Raw genomic sequence first — 19,764 nt, forward strand, 5'->3', positions numbered from 1 at the left:
CAACCAGCACCATGCCCACCCAAACCACAGCTGAGCCAGAGAGGGAAAGAGATACGTCAACCAGCACCATGCCCACACAAACCACGGCTGAGCCAGAGAGAAAGGGAAACAAACCAACCAGCACCATGTCCACACAAACCATGGAGGAGCCAGAAGGACAACAGAAACCGATAGGAGTTGCCCCGTCCAGAAAAGAAAATCAAAGATCAAATCAGTTCATATAGTGAATGACGAGGAAGAGTCAGGACCTTCACCTCAAGCAGAAGAAATGGAGCCAGAAATAATCACCCGGACCCTATCCCTGGGAGAGCTGCATGAGCTCCGGAGAGAGTTCACACAACAGGCAAATGAGTCCATCTTGACCTGGTTGCTTCGAATCTGGGATGCTGCAGCCAATGATACAATTCTAGACGGGAGTGAGTTTAGGCAGCTGGGATCCCTTTCTCGAGATATGGTCATTGACCAGGGCACTGGAAAGAGACAGGAAACTCTCAGCCTCTGGCGGCGACTGTTGTCAAGCGTGAGGGAGAGATATCTTTGTAAGGAGGACCTCCACGTACAGCAAGGACAGTGGAACACGATGGAACAAGGTATCTGGTGCTTAAGGGAATTAGCCATACTGGAGATAATCTTTTCAGAGGATGAGAGATTCCCTAAAAGTCCAGATGGTGTCCAGTGCACATCCCAGATGTGGTTAAAATTTGCACGACTTGGGCCACAAATGTATTCTCGCTACCTTGCAACATTGCAGTGGAGAGAGGGAGAAGACAAGGTGGGCGCACTGGTCAGCAAACTCAGGATTTATGAAGACACTGTCACTGCTCCATTACGAGCCCACATCTCAGCTGTGGAAACAAAACTGGCTGAACTGGAAGAGAAGATTAAGGAAGGACTCTTCCATATCTCCCCAGAACGAGAGTCTCTGCCATCAGAAGCAGGTGTCTTCCAGCTAAGGAGAAAGGGTACACTCCACGCGGCAATCTGTGGTTTTACCTCCATGAGCATGGAGAACATATGAGGAAGTGGGATGGGAAACCCACCTCTTCCTTAGCAGCTCGGGTATGTGAATTGCAAAGAGGCACAACTGACACAGGGAATTCTTCAAGGTTGAAGGCTGCTCTGGTCTCTCATGGACAAGGCTCCAGGCAGTATAGGAATGATGATGTTATGCCCGATCCTCTTGAAGGAACCTCCCGGTCGTATTCACAGGGAGAGCGCAGTGAGTACCATGACCAGGACTAGGGAGGCCCTGCCTCTAGCCAGGTAGAGGAGAGGGACAATCGGGTTATTGGACTGTGTGGATTCGGTGGCCTGGCTCATCAGACCCACAGAAATACAAAGCTTTAGTGGACACTGGTGCACAATGCACGTTGATGCCATCAGGATACGTTGGGGCAGAATCCATCTCTATTTCTGGGGTGACAGGGGGATCCCAACAGCTGACTGTACTGGAAGTTGAAGTCAGCTTGACAGGGAAGGAATGGCATAGACACCCCATTGTGACTGGTCCAGAAGCCCCATGTATCCTTGGCATAGACTACCTGAGGAGTGGGTATTTCAAAGACCCAAAGGGACTGCGTTGTGCTTCTGGCATAGCTGCTGTGGAGACAGAGGAAATCAGACAGCTGAGCACCTTGCCCGGCCTCTCAGAGGACCCGTCTGCTGTGGGACTGCTGAAAGTTGAAGAACAATTGGTACCGCTGGCCACAGCCACAGTGCACCGTCGGCAATACTGCACTGACCGAGACTCTGTGACCCCCATACACAAGATGATTTGTGAGCTGGAGAGCCAAGGGGTGGTCAGCAAGACTCACTCACCCTTTAATAGCCCCATATCGTCAGTGTGGAAGTCCAGTGGAGAGTGGAGGCTGATGGTGGATTACCGTGGCCTCAATGAGGTCACATCCCTGATGAGTGCCGCTGTGCCAGACATGCTGGAGCTTCAGTATGAGCTGGAGTCCAAGGCAGCCAAGTGGTATGCCACCATCGCCATTGCCAATGCCTTTTTCTCCATTCCATTGGCAGCAGAGTGCAGGCCACAGTTCGCTTTCACCTGGAAGGGGGTGCAGTACACCTGGAATCGACTGCCCCACGGGTGAAAACACAGTCCCACCATTTGCCATGGACTGATCCAGACTGCACTGGAAAAGGGTGAGGCTCCAGAACATGTATATCGATGACATCATTGTATGGGGGAACACAGCAGGGGAGGTTTTTGAGAAAGGAAAGAAGATAATCCAGATTCTCCTAAGAGCTGGTTTTGCCATTAAACGAAGTAAGGTCAAGGGACCTGCTCAGGAAATTCGGTTCCTAGGAGTGAAGTGGTAAGACGGACATCGCCAGATTCCAGCAGAGGTGATCAACAAAATAGCAGCTATGTCCCCACCGAGCAGCAGGAAGGGAAACTCAGGCTTTCCTAGGTGCCGTGGGCTTTTGGAGGATGCATATCCCTGGCTACACTCAGATTGTAAGCCCTCTCTACCTTGTGACACGGAAGAAAAATGATTTCCAGTGGGGCCCTGAACAACAACAAGCCTTTGAGCAGATTAAACAGGAGATTACCCATGCAGTAGCCCTTGGGCCAGTCAGAACAGGACTGGATGTGAAGAATGTGCTCTACACTGCAGCCGGGAAGAATGGCCCTGGAGCCTCTGACAGAAAGTACCTGGGGAGACTCGAGGACGACCGCTGGGATTCTGGAGTCGGGGATACAAAGGATCTGAAGCCAGCTATACCCCAACTGAGAAAGAGATCCTGGCAGCTTATGAAGGAGTTCGAGCTGCCTCAGAAGTGATTGGCACTGAGGCACAGCTCATCCTGGCACCCCAACTACCAGTGTTGGGCTGGATGTTCAAAGGAAAAGCTCCTTCTACCCATCACGCCACTGATGCCACATGGAGTAAGTGGATCGCTCTGATCACGCAGCGAACCCGGATAGGGAATCCTAATCGCCCTGGGATTTTGGAAATCATCACCAACTGGCTGGAAGGTGAGAGTTTCGCATTGTGCTCTGAAGAAGAAGAGGAGCAGGTGACACGTGCTGAGGAGGCCCCAGCGTACCAGAAGAGGAGAAGCGAACCAGAAGAGAACCAGCTACCAGAAGAGGAGAAGCGATATGCTCTTTTCACAGATGGCTCCTGCCGCATTGTAGGGACAAGCCGGAAATGGAAAGCAGCTGTATGGAGTCCTACACGTCGAGTTGCAGAAGCGACTGAAGGACAAGGTGGATCAAGTCAGGTTGCAGAGCTGAAAGCTGTTCAGCTGGCTTTGGATATCGCTGAATGAGAGAAATGGCCAAGACTCTACCTTTACACTGACTCGTGGATGGTGGCCAATGCTCTGTGGGGATGGCTGGAGCGTTGGAGAAAGGCCGGCTGGCAGCGCAAAGGGAAACCCATCTGGGCGGCTGAGATGTGGCAGGACATCGCTGCCTGGGTAGAGAAGCTGAGTGTGAAGGTCTGTCACGTAGATGCTCATGTACCCAAAAGCTGGGCTAATAAGGAGCATCATAACAACGAGCAGGTGGATCGAGCTGCCAGGATTAAAGTCTCTCAGGTAGATCTGGATTGGCAGCACAAGGAAGAATTGTTTCTAACCTGATGGGCCCATGATGCCTCTGGTCATCAGGGCAGAGATGCAACATACAGATGGGCTCGTGACCGAGGGGTGGATCTAACCATGGACAGTGTCTCACAGGTTATCCATGACTGTGACACATGTGCTGCCATCAAGCAGGCCAAGCGGGTGAAGCCTCTATGGTATGGTGGACGGTGGTCAAAATACAGGTATGGGGAGGCCTGGCAAGTTGACTATATCACACTTCCCCAAACACACCTAGGCAAGCGCTACGTGCTGACCATGGCAGAGGCAACCATTGGATGGCTGGAGACATACCCCGTACCTCACGCCACTGCCCGGAATACCATCCTGGGCCTTGAAAAACAAGTCCTTTGGAGACACGGCACCCCAGAGAGAATAGAGTCTGACAATGGCACCCACTTCAAGAACAGCCTCATAGACACCTGGGCCAGAAAGCACGGCATTGAGTGGGTGTATCATATCCCCTACCATGCTTCAGCTGCCGGGAAAGTTGAGCGATGTAATGGACTGCTGAAAACCACCTTGAAGGCGTTGGGTGGGGGAACTTTCAAACACTGGGAGCTGCATTTGGCAAAGGCCACCTGGTTGGTCAACACCAGGGGCTCCATCAATCGAGCTGGCCCTGCCCAATCAGAACTCTTGATTACTGTAGATGGAGATAAAGTCCCTGTGGTCCATATGAGAGGTATGTTAGGAAAGACTGTTTGGGTTAGTCCCATCTCAAACAAAGGCAAACCCATCCGAGAGATTGTTTTTGCTCAAGGACCTGGTTGCACTTGGTGGGTAATGCAAAAAGATGGAGAAACACGTTGTGTACCACAAGGGGACCTAACTTTGAGTGAGAAGAGTTTGTAATGTTTCATTGTACATATGTATATATAGGTAAAAAGGGAATTCAATTTGGGAATGACTAGATGGTGTAGAATAAGGGGTGGATAATGTTCTAGTTCAGCAGGAGGGACCAGTTAACACTGTGTGTGGGGTGATCAAAGCTGTGTATTCTACCCCCTCTATTCATTCCCCAAGGACAATGGACCATTAGCAGCAGCTGCCCAGGGAGCCATTATCAGCTTCACACTCAGCCTGAGGGGGCGGAGCTGCAAATGGGCCATCAACAGTTCAATACCCCCTGGCTCCCAGAGTTAATCACCCATTGTGTGAGTCCCCGCCCAGGGGGAGGGACTGGGTGCTCCCTGAGGGTACATAAGTGGGGGGTAAGAAGACCTCGGGAACTTCTCGTTGGATCCAGAGGAGCAACAGGACCTCAACAGGAGATCACTGCTCTCGCCCAAACCACAGCCCTCACCTGCACCAACAGGTTTTTCATTTCCTTTTCCTCTGGACTTGGGGGAGCTACAGGGGTCTCAGCACAAGGGCTAACAAACCCCCTTGGGTTTGTGCCCCAGGACACTGGGCTATACTGCTGGGTTTTTTTGAGTAGAAAGCAATTTCCCTTTTGTGTCAGTGTATTTATTGTAATATTATGATTAAATTTTAGCTCTGACTTATAATCTCTCTCATGGTGGGTTCATTTCCCCTGCTGGTTCACCTTTAAACCAGCACAGGTACTGGGGCCATCTCCTGAGCACAGTGCCTGCCACACACTGCCAATGCAGCCACAGCGGTGTGTGTCGCTATCATGTAGCAGCTCCAGGACCCGCCAGAGGGTCTGAACTAGGGTGGCCCCTCCCAAGGGAATCATCTCTGCACTGCTGCCAGCAGTCCACTGCATATGCTCCCTGTCTCTTCCGCCTGTCCTGCCCCAGTCCCTGACTCCCTATTGGTCAGTTCTCCTGTCACTTGACGAATGTTTCCTCATTAGCTATTCAAGTTGTCAGTTATGCATTCTGCCCCTACCCTCAACCAATTGCATTCTAGTTCCAAAGCCTTCACCCCCTCAGATTTCCTTCCTCTTTCCTCAACTCTGTTCTTACTGGATGTTTAATGGTTGCCGACACATGTTTCACCCAATCCCCCTTGGGTATCCATTCAGCTCTGAGTACCTCCCCTAACCAACCCTTTACAGGTTGGCACTTTCTTTCATAAACTGCTTTCTGGTTCACGTTCACACTGAGTGTGGAGTGTTCTCTAGGGAGGCATTTCCCCTTGATCAGTTACCATTACTTTATGTGTTTATAGAACCAAATCTTTAAGCAGGCACCTTTCAGTACACTTCATCCTCAGTGCTTCTTCTGTCACGGACTTTTTTCCTGTTCTTTTACTGTACCTGTTCTGGTACATTATTTTACTTGTCTTTCTACATTGGTCCTCTTCAAGGACAGTTACAATCTGCTGTAACTTTGAATATGACTTCATTTTGGCAGAAAGTATATTATTTAAGTTTTAAGTTCCAAAGAGAAATTTTGTATCATATTCCTTCTATCCTTAATAAAATTCAGATCTTAAATAGACCTGTTTCAATTTAATGCATTCCAAATAATAAGCCCCATATTACCTCCTACCTGTGAATAAATCCTAACTTTGTGGCTCAACATGTCAAAAAGGCTGTAACATTTATATAATCTGCCCATAAATTTCTAACATATCAGCAGACTACTTCTGCCCCTATATATGTCACCAATCCTAAAGCATTTCAATCTGATTCAACTCCATGGAGAATTTTTTCTCTCTAAAGATTTTATTTTCAACTATCTGAGAAGAAACTTCCATTAGTGAATCTCTGAGTTAGTGACTTCCATGAAATCTATAGAAAAAATCCAAGTACTCTCAGAATACCTCCAGCACTGATTTTATGGGATGGTGTGCAGAAATTGTGACATTCTGACAGCCAAAATTAGATAAGGCAATCTTGAATTCAGTAGTATGGCCATGTTAGCTCCTTCGTGTTACTCCATATATTGGGCTACCCTCTTGAAACTTAGTCAGTCTAGAGTTCTATTCCAGCAGGAAGTTCCTACCAGAAATTACTAACTCTTTGAAAAGCTATCTATATGACCATTATATCACAGACACAGAGACTATCACACATGTATCAGAGACTATCGTCACACTTTGTCAAGAGAATGTATATGAATTGCAGCAGAGCTCTATTACAGACCAGAGTTCCTATTCAAGTTTTCAAAAAGTCCATAAAGTCTGTTTACTGTTTTCTTCAGGTTATCACTGGAAAATCATCAAATGGGACAGGATATCTGATTAATGTCCCTTTTTTACCTACCTTCCAGCTAGAAGAACATCACTTCAGTAAAATTCTCATTGGTTATGTAAGTACAGACTCCAATAAGCTTACTGGTCAGATGGACATTTTGAGGAGATGCCACTTCTAAAGTAATCTTCTAATCATTTTTTATGCTACCATGACACAGATTGCTTTCATGAAGAGGCTAAGAAAACTTTCAGGTGTACTCACAAGCCTCCCACTGGATGATCCACAAACAGGTGGAGGAGAGACCTATCTCTGTACAAGCATATAAATTCCTGTAAGAGATTTGCTTCTGCTCTCCTAATGAGGACAGGGTTACAGACTTAACACCAAAGTTCTGTGAAAAAACCTGCAAGACTATTTCTCCAAAATAGTGTGCAGCTGAACCATGAGACTAGCATAGCTGCTAGTTTTTCCATGTCTGATAAATTGTGCCTCAGGATTATTAAATCCAAGAAGTCATTAGAAAGAAGTACAAAAATAATGACCTTCAAGTACTTAAAATAAAAGTGTCCAATTGTTACAGATTTAGCCAATGCCAGAATTTTATTGGAGTTGGTGATTTATGTAAGGCATATGCATTTTCTTTTGTAATAACTCACTACTGTCACAAAGAGTACAGTCTGATTCCTAAGTGAGATCAATTGGTAGTTAACACTTTTCACTGTTCTTTCAGGGTAACTTAGAAAGTATTGCTATGTATCTGTAGTGTCTAAAATACAATTAATTAAATTTGATTAAATTAATTAAATTTGATCAGTTTACCTTAAAATGGTATATTGTGTCAGTTAGAGAACTGGTTTAGAGAGGGCAAAGAATTGGAGTGATGAAAAAATCTTTCTTATTTGCAAGTCATTTCTCTTTCCAGATATTGGTTAATAAAAGCACAGTCTCAGAAAAATATTTATAGCTATTAGTATCTAGGGAGTTGGCTGATAGTGTACCACATAACTTTTTATTCTCAGTGGAAACCCTCCCTTCTCCAACCTGCTTATATGTGCAAGGCAAATTATCTCTTTTTGAAGCAGCTCACATTTCTTTGGGTCCAATTGCAGACTTGCAACTTTAAACTTACCACAGAATATTCTAAATGTTTGAAATGTTTGTAATTTCAAAGTTTTAGTGGGGAGAAGAATATCATCTAGGTTTAAATGTACAGACTACACAATACCCGCTTCTCTTAGTCTCTCAAATATGTATTGTGCAAGTCAAAAACATTAGCTGAAACTGTCAGTGGTCTGCTCCTATTGAGAAAGCAGTTATCTTCCAGTTTATCTCCACATGCTAGTATTCACTTTAAAGTTGTGTGCAGAAAGTGAAATTAAATCTCTGTAATGAATAAGATTATTTATAAAGCTAAAAGGCAACACATTGCATTTTCTATTGTTCATCATCACCCTGACACCACCAACTCTTCTTAAACAAATGTTATGTATGAGGCCCAAGGACTGACTGAAGGCCTCGGATGTACCTTGTGGACAACTTCTCAGTGACTTCTTTCTTATCTTCTATTCATAAGTAGCCAGGTGTCTGTTGACTGATGATGTCCCCTTTGATATTGATCCTGTGTTGGGCCAATGTAATTCAGTAAAGCTATTGCTTTTCGCTTCATCATGAAAAGAATCACTCCTGGTTCCTGGAAATAATGGCTTTTAAAGAAGTCATAGACTGTTCTGCTGGCATGCTTGAGCAAGTCCAGCAGAAATTCTCAGCATTCACTTTCATCCTTCACGCTTTCTTATCAGTGTATGCTGGACTCAATTACTCATATCATACAAGCATCACTTTCTCTATTATTTGTTGCTTGTCAAAATAATTAATTTGTGTTTCATATTTATCCACTGACGATGATAAAGCAAATATGGTAAAAAATTCTGCCAAGTAAGTTGTATAACAGTTTTTTTGTCAGAAAATTAACACAGTACCAGCTACCCTCACTATTTCTCTCTGCAAAACCACAGCAAAGACTGTAGACCCTTCACTCACTCAAGAACATTCCTTAGAAAGAAATTTTCTGAATGTTTGACCTATAGAAAACAACTCTATGATTATATGACTGTAATTAACTGTACTTGAACGCATTTGGGTTATTTAGACTTGTAGCCTAAGATACAGAGGTAAAATACACAAACTAATTTTTCAACTATTTTTTCAAAGTTGCCTTTACCCAGTGGCCATACTCTCTGGAGACATGTGGTTCAGTTTGGGGTCATCTGATTCATTGGTTTTAGTATTTTTGAAGCAATAACTACTTATTTTCATATTTTAATTTTTATGTACACTTCAGATATCATACTGCACATAAAAATGACAGAAGTCAAAATCTGTCACCTTCCTATCCAGAAAGCATACATTACATACATGGAGTTTCAACAGCTTCAATAAATATGATAACTTTCTTATGATATTTAGCAATACTAAATCATGCATAAATGTTGTTGTTTAGATTACTTTGTTGAATTTTTCCATGCCACCATGCAGTATTGGGGAAGGGCAGGCAGAGGGGGAGGCAGGATTTCTAAAGCAAAAATACCACAGGAACTGAGATGGGATCTCTGGAGCAAAAATACCACGGGAAGTGGGGGGAATAAAAGTGGAGAGCAAGCCCAGTTTGCTCTCTCTTGCCTCCAGGACAGAACCGCAAGGTCTGTGACTGCCGCTGAAGCAATGTTTCCACTGCTGGCCAGTCCACAGCCTCTGCCCCCTTCCCCCCCACCCAGTGCTTTCACTGCTAGCCGCCCAATCCGTGGCACCTGGGGTTGCCACCCCCATGTCTTCGTGCCAAGGCACCCATCTCATGCTCCCAGCGCCGGCACTGCTCTGCATACCAGTGCTTCCCCTGCCACAACAGCCACCGCTGCTCATCTCCAGCTGCCAGCATGGCCACCACTTCTGCCGCCTGCCCGACCACTGCTGCCACTTTTCAACCAGAGCCGCCTCGTCGCTGCCCGGGCCAGCTCTGCCACTCTGATCGGCACCGCCGCCACCTTTCACTCTTCACTGCCTCACTCCCACACGGCATCAGCAAGACCCACGCTGTCTCTGCTCACCAGCCACCAGGGGATGAAAACCACCGCTGCACAAGCCGCACCAGAATGAAAGTTTTTCCCTTCGCTGCTCCTGAGCCACCAGCTGCCGGTGCTCAGACAGGAGCCCTGCATCCGACACAGTTGACCACCGGAGCCAAAATCACACAATCAGCAGGAACGAAAAAACTACCCCGGTTTTGTTTTATTTTTAGGAGGGTGGAATCAGTGGCGAAAAAGCTCTCTGCCATACTCCTAGTATTCCCTTTGGCCAGGGGCAGGGGAGACCCACTTGACTGGGTGGTCTCCAAGTCTCTTCAGGGAACGAGTGGAGACAGATCATCTTCTCCCTGTACCCTTGTGGTTACTGGGTTTTGCTGCTTTGTTTCTTTTGTTTTGTAGTAAAAACTGTTCTTTGTTTCTACACTATACTCAAACGTGTCATAATTTCAGACTCTCACAACTTGGAGGGAGGGGTTTTTGTTTCACTGGAGGTCCTGCCTCTTGGCACATATTTGTCTATAAACCAAGAGACATGCATTGTCGCAAAATAACTCTTTCTACTGAAAAACCTTTGCCAAACCCAGGAATATTCCCTACTATGATAGGGACCATACATTATTTCTGAACCTCGTCATAGTAAAACCATGAGAAAAATGGAATTGCAATGAAATTCCAAGTTTTTGAATGATGTCTGCTTTAAGTATCGCAAAGTACAGAAAAAAACTATCAATACCTAAAACCATCTACATATAGGCACCTCTTTATGGAGAATTTTTGCCTTCTAGACTGGTTGTAAAAAATACAAGAAGGCTTTTGTTATTTAAAAGAATTCTTTTATAGTTAAAATACCAGGGAGTTTTGTTACCACTAGGGCAAAACACTCAAAAACTGAGGTATACTTAGTTGTACAGGAAAAGGAATAAAGAATACAAACATTTTGCCATATTACAATTAACCATGTTGAAATTAATTTAGAAGATAAGGATCATCACAGATATCAATTGAAAGTTTATTCATACCAATACTGTAGTTGCATTAATAAAGCCTTGTCTTGGTTTGAGGGGAAAAAACCCAAAATGTTTACCCACAAGCGGAGGAAGGGGCCTTCTCCACAATAATCACGCCACTCTTTATCAAATTTAAGAAAAAGGAATTTTAATACAAGAAGGATAACTGTCCCTAACTGCTATAAATATATATATATATATATATGTAGGTATAGGTATAACAATAAACAGACCAGAGCAAACCACTTCCCCAACACCACAGAGGAAAAGCAAACAAAACAACAACAAAACCCAGCAGGTTTTCCTCCAGGAGGAAAGTTATACTTAGGCAGTGTCAGTGTCACAGCCCGGCTGGCTGTGGAGTGAGTTTCCAGTCCCTCTCCAGCGAGACAGACGAGTGGTAAGCTCTCAGATGAACTCTGTCTCTTCCCCCTGTGTTCCTTGTCCAAGAAGCAGAAACACGAGCAGCCAGAAGCAGTCCGGGGCAGGCAGCAGCAGCAAGACAGCCAGAAGCAGTCCTGGGGCAGGCAGCAGCAGCAAGACAGTCAGAAGCAGTCCTAGGGCAGGCAGCAGCAGCAACGAGCGGCCAGAAGCAGTACGGGGTAGGCAGCAGAAGCAAGCGGCCAGAAGCAGTCCTAGGGCAGGCCACAGCACAAGCGGCCAGAAGCAGTCCCGGGGCAGGCAGCAGCAGCGAGCCGGCTTCTCCTCAACCCTGCACACACACACAACTCCCAGTCGTGTGTGGTCCCCAAGAACAAAAGAGACAAACCTGCCCCCACCCAAGTGATCAGCAGTTAACTATTTTTTTTTGTTAACTGCTGGCATGGGCAGTTAATGGCAGGGGAGATAATTTACAAAATAATTCCGAACTACAACATTATCCACCCCTAAATTCTCTTCCATGCCAATACTCTACATTAAACTTAAATTTTCTTTCAAATATATTAGATGTTTACAAATGCAGCAATATGAGTCGTTTACCCAGAGATAAGTTCCCCTTGAAGTATACATCGTGTCTCTCCATCTTCCTGCATCATCCACCAGGTGGAACCAGATCCTTGAGCAAAGGCAATCCCACGAATGGGTTTGCCTTTGCCTGAGGCAGGGTTAATACAGACTGTTTTCCCTAGCATACCTCTCAGATGTATTACGGGGACTTTATCTCCATCTACAGTGTGAAGGGGTTCTGATTGGGCAGGACCGGCTCGATTGACATAGCCTCTAATGTTGACTAGCCATGTAGCCTTTGCTAAGTGTTGATGCCAGTGTTTGAAAGTCCCTCCAGCCAATGCCTTCAAAGTGGTTTTCAACAGTCCATTACACCGTTCAACTTTCCCGGCAGCTGGTGCATGGTAGGGGATATGATACACCTACTCAATGCCGTGCTCTCTCGCCCAGGTAGCAACTAAGCTGTTCTTGAAATGAATTCCATTATCTGACTCAATTCACTCTGGGGTGCCATGTCGCCACAGGACTTGTTTTTCCAGGCTGAAGATGGTGTTCCGGGCAGTGGTGTGAGGCACTGAGTGTGTCTTCAGCCACCCTGTGGTTGCTTCCACCATGGTGAGCACATAGCGCTTGCCTTGGCGGGTCTCTGGCAGTGTGATGTAGTCAACCTGGCAGGCCTCCCCGTACTTATACTCATCCAAGCATCCACCATACCACAGGGGCTTCACTCTCTTAGCCTGCTTAATGGCAGCACATGTCTCACAGTCATGGATAACCTGAGAGATAATGTCCATGGTTAAATCCACCCCGCAGTCTCGTGCCCATTTGTAAGTGGTATCTCTGCCCTGATGGCCCGAGGCATCATGGGCCCATCGAGCCAAGAACAGCTCTCCCTTGTGCTGCCAGTCCAGATCTGTCTGTGATACTTTCACTTGCACAGCTCAGTCTGCCTGTTGGTTCTCGCGATGTTCCTCATTGGCTCGATTTTTGGGCACGTGTGCGTCTACGTGGCGGACTCTCACAATCAGCTTCTCTACTCGGGTGGCGATGTCTTGCCATATATCGGCAGCCCAGATGGGTTTCCCTCTACGTTTCCAATTGGTTTTCTTCCATCGGTCTAACCATCCCCAGAGAGCATTGGCCACCATCCATGAGTCAGTGTAGAGGTAAAGCTTTGGCCATTTTCTCTCGTTCAGCAATGTCCAGGGCCAACTGCACGGCTTTAAGCTCTGCAAACTGACTCGACCCACCTTCTCCTTCAGTAGCTTCTGCAACTTGTCAGGTGGGACTACATACAGCTGCTTTCCATTTGCAATTAGTCCCTACAATGCGACAGAAGCCATCAGTGAAGAGGGCGTAGCATATATTCTCTTTTGGCAACTGATTGTATGGTAGAGCTTCTTCCGCATTTGTCACCTGCTCTTCCTCTTCATCTGCTAGACCAAAATTTTCACCTTCAGGCCAGTTCGTGATGATTTCCAGGGTCCCAGAGCAATTTGGTTTTCCCATACGGGCGTGCTGCGTAATCAGGGCAATCCACTTGCTCCAGGTAGCATCAGTGGTGTGATGTGTAGAGGCAGCCTGTCCTGCCAACATCCACTGGTAGTCGAGGTGCCAGAAAGAGCTGTGCTTCCATGCCAATCACCTCTGAGGCGGCTTGAACTCCTTCCCAGGCAGCTAGGATCTCTTTCTCTCTTGGGGTATAGTTGGCTTTGGATCCTCCGTAGCCTCGGCTCCAGAATCCAAGTGGTCGGCCTCGAGTCTCACCAGGCACCTTCTGCCAAAGGCTCCAAGACAGGCCATTATTCCCAGCAGCGGAGTAGAGCATGTCCTGTATGTCTGGTCCTGTCCTGACTGGTTCAAGGGCTACAGCCTGAGCAATCTCATGCTTGATCTGGTCAAAGGCTTGTTGCTGCTCAGGGCCCCAGTGGAAATCATTCTTCTTATGGGTTACCAAGTAGAGAGGGCTTACGATCTGACTGTATGCTGGGATACGCATCCTCCAGAACCCTATGGCACCCAGGAAGGCTTGTGTTTCCTTTTTGCTGGTAGGTGGAGACATTGCTGTGATCTTATTGATGACTTCTGTTGGAATCTGATGGCGTCCATCCTGCCACTTCACTCCCAGGAACTGGATCTCTTGGGCTGGTCCCTTAACCTTACTCCGTTTGATGGCAAAGCCAGCTCCCAAAAGGATCTGGATGATTTTCTCTCCTTTCTGAAAAACCTCTTCTGCTGTGTCCCCCCACACAATGATGTCATCAATGTATTGCAGGTGTTCTGGAGCCTCACCCTTCTCCAGTGCAGTCTGGATCAGTCCATGACAGATGGTGGGACTGTGTTTCCACCCCTGGGGCAATCGGTTCTAGGTGTACTGCACGCTCCTCCACGTAAAAGCAAACTGTGACCTGCACTCTGGTGCCAGAGGAATGGAGAAGAATGCATTAGCAATGTCAATAGTGGCATACCACTTTGCTGCCTTGGACTCCAGCTCATACTGGGGCTCCAGCATGTCCAGAACAGTGGCACTCAGCAGTGAGGTAACTTCATTCAAGCCACGATAGTCCACAGTCAATCTCCATTCTCCATCAGACTTACGTAGAGGCCAGATGGGGCTGTTGAAGTGTGAGTGGGTTTTGCTGACCATCCCTTGGCTCTCCAGTTCATGGATCATCTTATGGATGGGAATCACAGCATTGCGGTTCATTCGATATTGCCGACAGTGCACTGTTGTGGTGGCAATTGGCACCTGCTGTTCCTCAACTTTCAACAGTTCAACAGGAGAAGGACTTTCTGAGAGACCTGGCAATGAGCTCAATTGTTCAATCCCTTCTGTCTGTACAGTGGCTATTCCAAAAGCCCATCTATGTCCCTTTGGGTCCTTAAAATATCCATTCCTGAGGTAGTCAATGCCCAGGATACATGGGGCAGGTGGACCAGTCACAATGGGGTGTTTCTGCCAATCTCTCCCTGTCAAGCTCACTTCAGCTTCTAGCAGTTAGCTCTTGAGATCCCCCTGTCACCCCAGAAATAGAAATAGCTTCTGAGCCCACATGTCCTGATGGCATTAATGTGCATTGAGCGCCGGTATCAACCAAAGCCTTCTACCTTTGTGGGTCTGATGTGCCAGGCCATCGAATCCACACAGTCCAATAGACACGGTTGTCTAGTGCCTCTACCTGGCTAGAGGCAGGGCCCCCCCTAACACTGATCTTGGTCATACCAGTCGGAACCTTTTCTCGATGAGTACACCTAGGAAGTGCCCTCCTGTGGGTCAGATTCTTGCCCATGGGAAACTGGGACTGCACTTACTCTCACTGACCTTCTTCCATTCTCCTTCAGTTCCTGTACTTGGGCTGCAAGTGCACAGGTGGGTTTCCCATCCCACTGTCCCATGTCTTCTCCATGTTTGGCCAGGAAGTACCACATCTCAGTTTGTGAGGCCTGTCCACTTCCTCTGGCTGGGGGGCGTCTGAGTCTGATTTCAGAGGTTCTCATTTGCACTGGTGCCACTTGAAGACTTTCCCTAATTTCCTCTCTAATTGCTTTTACCTCTGCAGGCAGCATCTTGAGACTCTCAACCAATGTCTCTACAGCAAAAATACGGGCCTGCATTGGGCTGTGGGTCATGCCTCCATATATCCGCAGCTTTTTTGCTACAGCGCCCACTGTTTCTTGGTTCTCTTCCCTATACATAGATGCCAAGAAATCGGTGTATTCAGCTGGCCCCGAGTGTGAAAGGTTCCACCACGTATGTGGTGTGCATCTGACCTTGTCAGGGTCAATACTGGTTTGCCCACCCCTTCCAAAAAGCACGTCCATCATTGCCATCTCCCTCAGGTGTAAAATTCCTTCTTCCATGGTCTTCCAAGTCTTCTTAATGTGATGTTCCTGCAGGATTTCTCTATAAACAAACTTCTCTCTTACACTCATTAGAAGTCGTGCCCAGAGTGAAAGGGGCTTTGATTCCCTCACAAACACCTGTTCAATAGCCACATCCTGAGTCAGAGCCCCCAAAAACCTGGCTTCAGCACCATCCAGTTGTAAGGTTTCACCCATAAGGTCCCAAACTCAGACCAACCAAGTCAGGATGGGATCGCCCGAGTGTCTAGCAATGTCTTTCCGCAAACCACGGAGGTTATCAAATGACAATGACTCAGTGATGATCTCAGGCTCTGGGTCTGCTTGCTGTGAAGGTTGCCCTTCCATAGGCTTGGACTGTCCTCCTGGTTTAGCCTCGTCCTGCGTCACTGTGATGTCAGAGGTTTTACCCTCTTCCCTTTTTTTAGCCCTGTCCTGTGTCACTGTGACATCAGGATTTTTGTCCTCTTCCTTCTCCCTCTTTACTGTGACATGAGGGGTTTTATTCTCTTCCTTTTTCCCTGTCACTTCGATGTCAGGAGTTTTACTCTCTTCCTTTTTCCCCCTCACTATGACATCGGGATTTGACTCTCTTCCTCTCCCCCCTGCACTGGGCTGGACTTCTGAATGAGTTCTCGAAAAAAACTGGCCCTGGCCCTATCTTCAAACATGAGGTATACCATTATGATACAACTTTGAATAGCAACCATAAAGAGCAAGCTATCTCTGGCATATAGGGAGAATTGAAACATCCCAAAAGCCGTTGTAACAGACTTAAAGGAGGAGTGGGCGAAGGGTTGGGAGAAAACACTTCCCTTTGTTCCTTCCCAAGGGTCAGTACTATTATCACTAAATCCTCAGAGGTAGCAGCTTAGGTTACAGCAGAAAAACAGCCTTGAGAACAGCATCCAAATGACGCCCACAGGCATTGAATTCATAGCACCATAAATCCAAAGTAAGAACTCAATAATAATTGCGGCTATTTGAGTTCTACTTATTAATTTGTTGATAAGACTTAAACCTGCCGCTACTTTTGGCATAAATGTGTACGAACAAAAAGCCAATATATGATACAGGATGGTCCTGATGAGTCCTAAACTCAATACACACATGGTGGCAAAAGAACAGTTATCCTTCTTTGTTTACTAGCCCCACGTTGGGCGCCAAAAATATGTCTTGGTTTGAGGGGAAAAAACCCAAAATGTTTACCCACAAGTGGGGGGAGGCGGCCTTCTCCACAATAATCACGCCACTCTTTATCAAATTTAAGAAAAAGGAATTTAAATACAAGAAGGATAACTGTCCCTAACTGCTATAAAGATATATATATATATATATATATATATATATATATATATATATATATATATATATATATATACACATACATATATGTTGGTATAGGTATAACTATAAACAGACCAGAGCAAACCACTTCCCCAACACCACAGAGGAAAAGTAAACAAAACAACAACAAAACCCAGCAGGTTTTCCTCCGGGAGGAAAGTTATACTTAGGCAGTGTCAGTGTCACAGCTCGGCTGGCTGTGGAGTGAGTTTCCAGTCCCTCTCCAGCGAGACAGACGAGTGGTGAGCTCTCAGATGAACTCTGTCTCTTCCCCCCGTGTTCCTTGTCCAAGAAGCAGAAAGACGAGCAGCCAGAAGCAGTCCGGGGCAGGCAGCAGCAGCAAGACAGCCAGAAGCAGTCCTGGGGCAGGCAGCAGCAGCAGCGAGCGGCCAGAAGCAGTGCGGGGCAGGCAGCAGCAGCAGCAGCAACAAGCGGCCAGAAGCAGTCCTGGGGCAGGCAGCAGCAGCGAGTGGCCAGAAGCAGTCCTGGGGCAGGCAGCAGCAGCGAGCAGCCAGAAGCAGTCCCAGGGCAGGCAGCAGCAGCGAGCCGGCTTTTCCTCAACCCCGCACACACACACAACTCCCAGCCGTGTGTAGTCCCCAAGGATAAAAGAGACAAACCTGCCCCCACTCAAGTGATCAGCAGTTAACTTATTTTTTTTTGTTAACTGCTGGCATGGGCAGTTAGTGGCAGGGGAGAGAATTTACATAATAATTCCAAACTACGACAATCCTGTTTAAACAGCACATTTTGCAATTAAAAGTAACTTGGATTTCCCTGATGCTTAAGATGTTGGTCAGTCAATAGATTAATATATTCTGTCACTTTTTACATGTGATAATTTAAATAGATAGTAAAATTCAATACTGGATAACATTAGAGTAAGAATATGACCCTGATGAAACTTTAGCTAGTCTTTGTAAAAGTTGACAGGGGTTTGAGCAGGCAAATGTATGCACTGCAACTCTCAATAAGATGCATGACAGCAGTGAAGCTATGTTGTAACCTTGACAAGTATTAGATGACTTTAAGATAAAAAATTATGTTATATCTGATATTATGTGGACATAACAGAATTTTTAATAAATAGGAAGAATTCTTTTGCCAAAGAGAGATAGAACCAAGACTCTCATTCACTCTTCCTGCAAGTTATGTCAAACACATGATTATACCATTAGCTCTTCAACAAGATCTGAACAATATTAAAGGGAAGATGTGATAAAATTCATTGCTTCAAACACAACACAATCAGAATGGACTTGTAAAGCCATTCTTTTATTTGTTCTACTTTCACAATGGCATTAAAGGATTAACAAGAGGAAGCATGTAAGTGCAATTCTAGAATGTCTACAGTGACAAACATATAATAACTTTAACAAAATATCCAAGAACCTTTTCACTGTTGAAATGTAATTTTGAAAGTGATCTTTCAGACTACTAATCCACACTTTTAAAAATTGGTGTTAAGTAGTTGTGGTATCACAGCACGACTAAATTCAAACTCATTTTGACTCCTTTGCACTTATGATAGCAGCCTATTTTACCAAATTGTAGCCTGCTTTGAAACTACTAATGCACAGATTGAGCACAAACATTCTCACTAAAAAATCAGTGACTTTTTCTATCTTTTTACCCATTCAAGAAGTGTCCTACTGTTAACTCAATGGCTACCTAAACCCAGAATAGTTCACAGCCTTCCTTCAGCATTTAAGTAGTTAGAAATGAATTTGTGTTTTCTCTGATATTCTTATAAGGATTGACAGTATAAATACTTACTTGAGCTTCTCAGCAAAATTTTCACTAAGAGACAATCATGATGTAGCAATGTTTCCAAAAGCAAGTTCAAATTACAATATGGCTGGGATAAGAGCAGTTTCAGCTGACCCTGGGCTGCCATTTCTCTGGCTGATGGAATCCTTTCAAAATGTAAGATAAAGACAGAATAATGTTGTTAATTTATCTACGAAATTTATATTCTTAAATTACAGATGTAATGCTAACTCCCTTAAATGTCAGTTCCTCTCAGATTACACTGAAAATGCTTTCATGCTTGCTTACTTTAAGGCATTACATTTAATCTAAAGGGAAGGAATTACATTTAATCTAAATTAGGTAAAAGCAAATTAACATTTGATAGTCTGCCAAAAGTATAACTGATACAAAGCAATTTCACTTATCTCTCTCATGGAACCAGGTTTGTCTTGCTCTACCAAGTAAAAAGGAGATTTTTTTCAGTGCTTGAATAAATTTAAGGCTATTACTTTTTAGTTCAGTATTACACTAATTCTTTAGCAAGAGAACTGAAATGTAATGTCTGTTCTTAAAGAAGTGCATGAAGCTCTAAACAAAAAGAACAGAGAAAATGCTCAAAAGGGTTGCAAAATTCCACATTAGGTTGACCAATGCTTACATATCATGAAAAATCCATGAAATATTAGACTGGTTGAGTTACTGCTTTGCCAGCAGGGAGAAGCAAGCAAGTGTAATACAAACTCACACAGACACGGACACAGACTATTCTGAGTTGGAAGGGACCCACAGGGATTATCAAGTCCAACCCTTAAGTCAATGGCTCACATAGGGGATTGAACCCATGACCTTGGCATTATTACAATCAAGTTATAACCAACTGAGCTAATCTCATTTGCTTTTGAAGAGATTGCAGTTTATTTTCTGTTTGTGGTTTCCATGTTCTGCAAAAACTGAGGTTTCCAAATAAAAATATTCAATGGCTTCCTCTGAACTCAGCCAACAACCCAACACTAAACACTGAATTCACATCATAGTTTAAAAAACCCATAAAATTCTG

The 19,764-nt window shown here is 45.3% G+C and overlaps 1 protein-coding gene across 4 annotated transcripts in view; it reads right to left on the reverse strand.

The window, feature by feature from the left end:
* Nucleotides 1-19,764, reverse strand: part of KIAA0825 (KIAA0825 ortholog) — a 291,172-nt gene that overhangs the window by 171,015 nt on the left and 100,393 nt on the right. For all 4 annotated transcript variants that reach the window (XM_071581646.1, XM_071581644.1, XM_071581643.1 and 1 more), the window contains exon 13: nucleotides 18,732-18,871. In XM_071581646.1, the coding sequence (XP_071437747.1) occupies nucleotides 18,732-18,871 (140 nt within the window). The remainder of the gene's footprint in view (nucleotides 1-18,731; nucleotides 18,872-19,764) is intronic.

The sequence above is a fragment of the Pithys albifrons genome, chromosome Z (assembly GCF_047495875.1).
Source record: "Pithys albifrons albifrons isolate INPA30051 chromosome Z, PitAlb_v1, whole genome shotgun sequence".
NCBI lineage: Eukaryota > Metazoa > Chordata > Aves > Passeriformes > Thamnophilidae > Pithys > Pithys albifrons.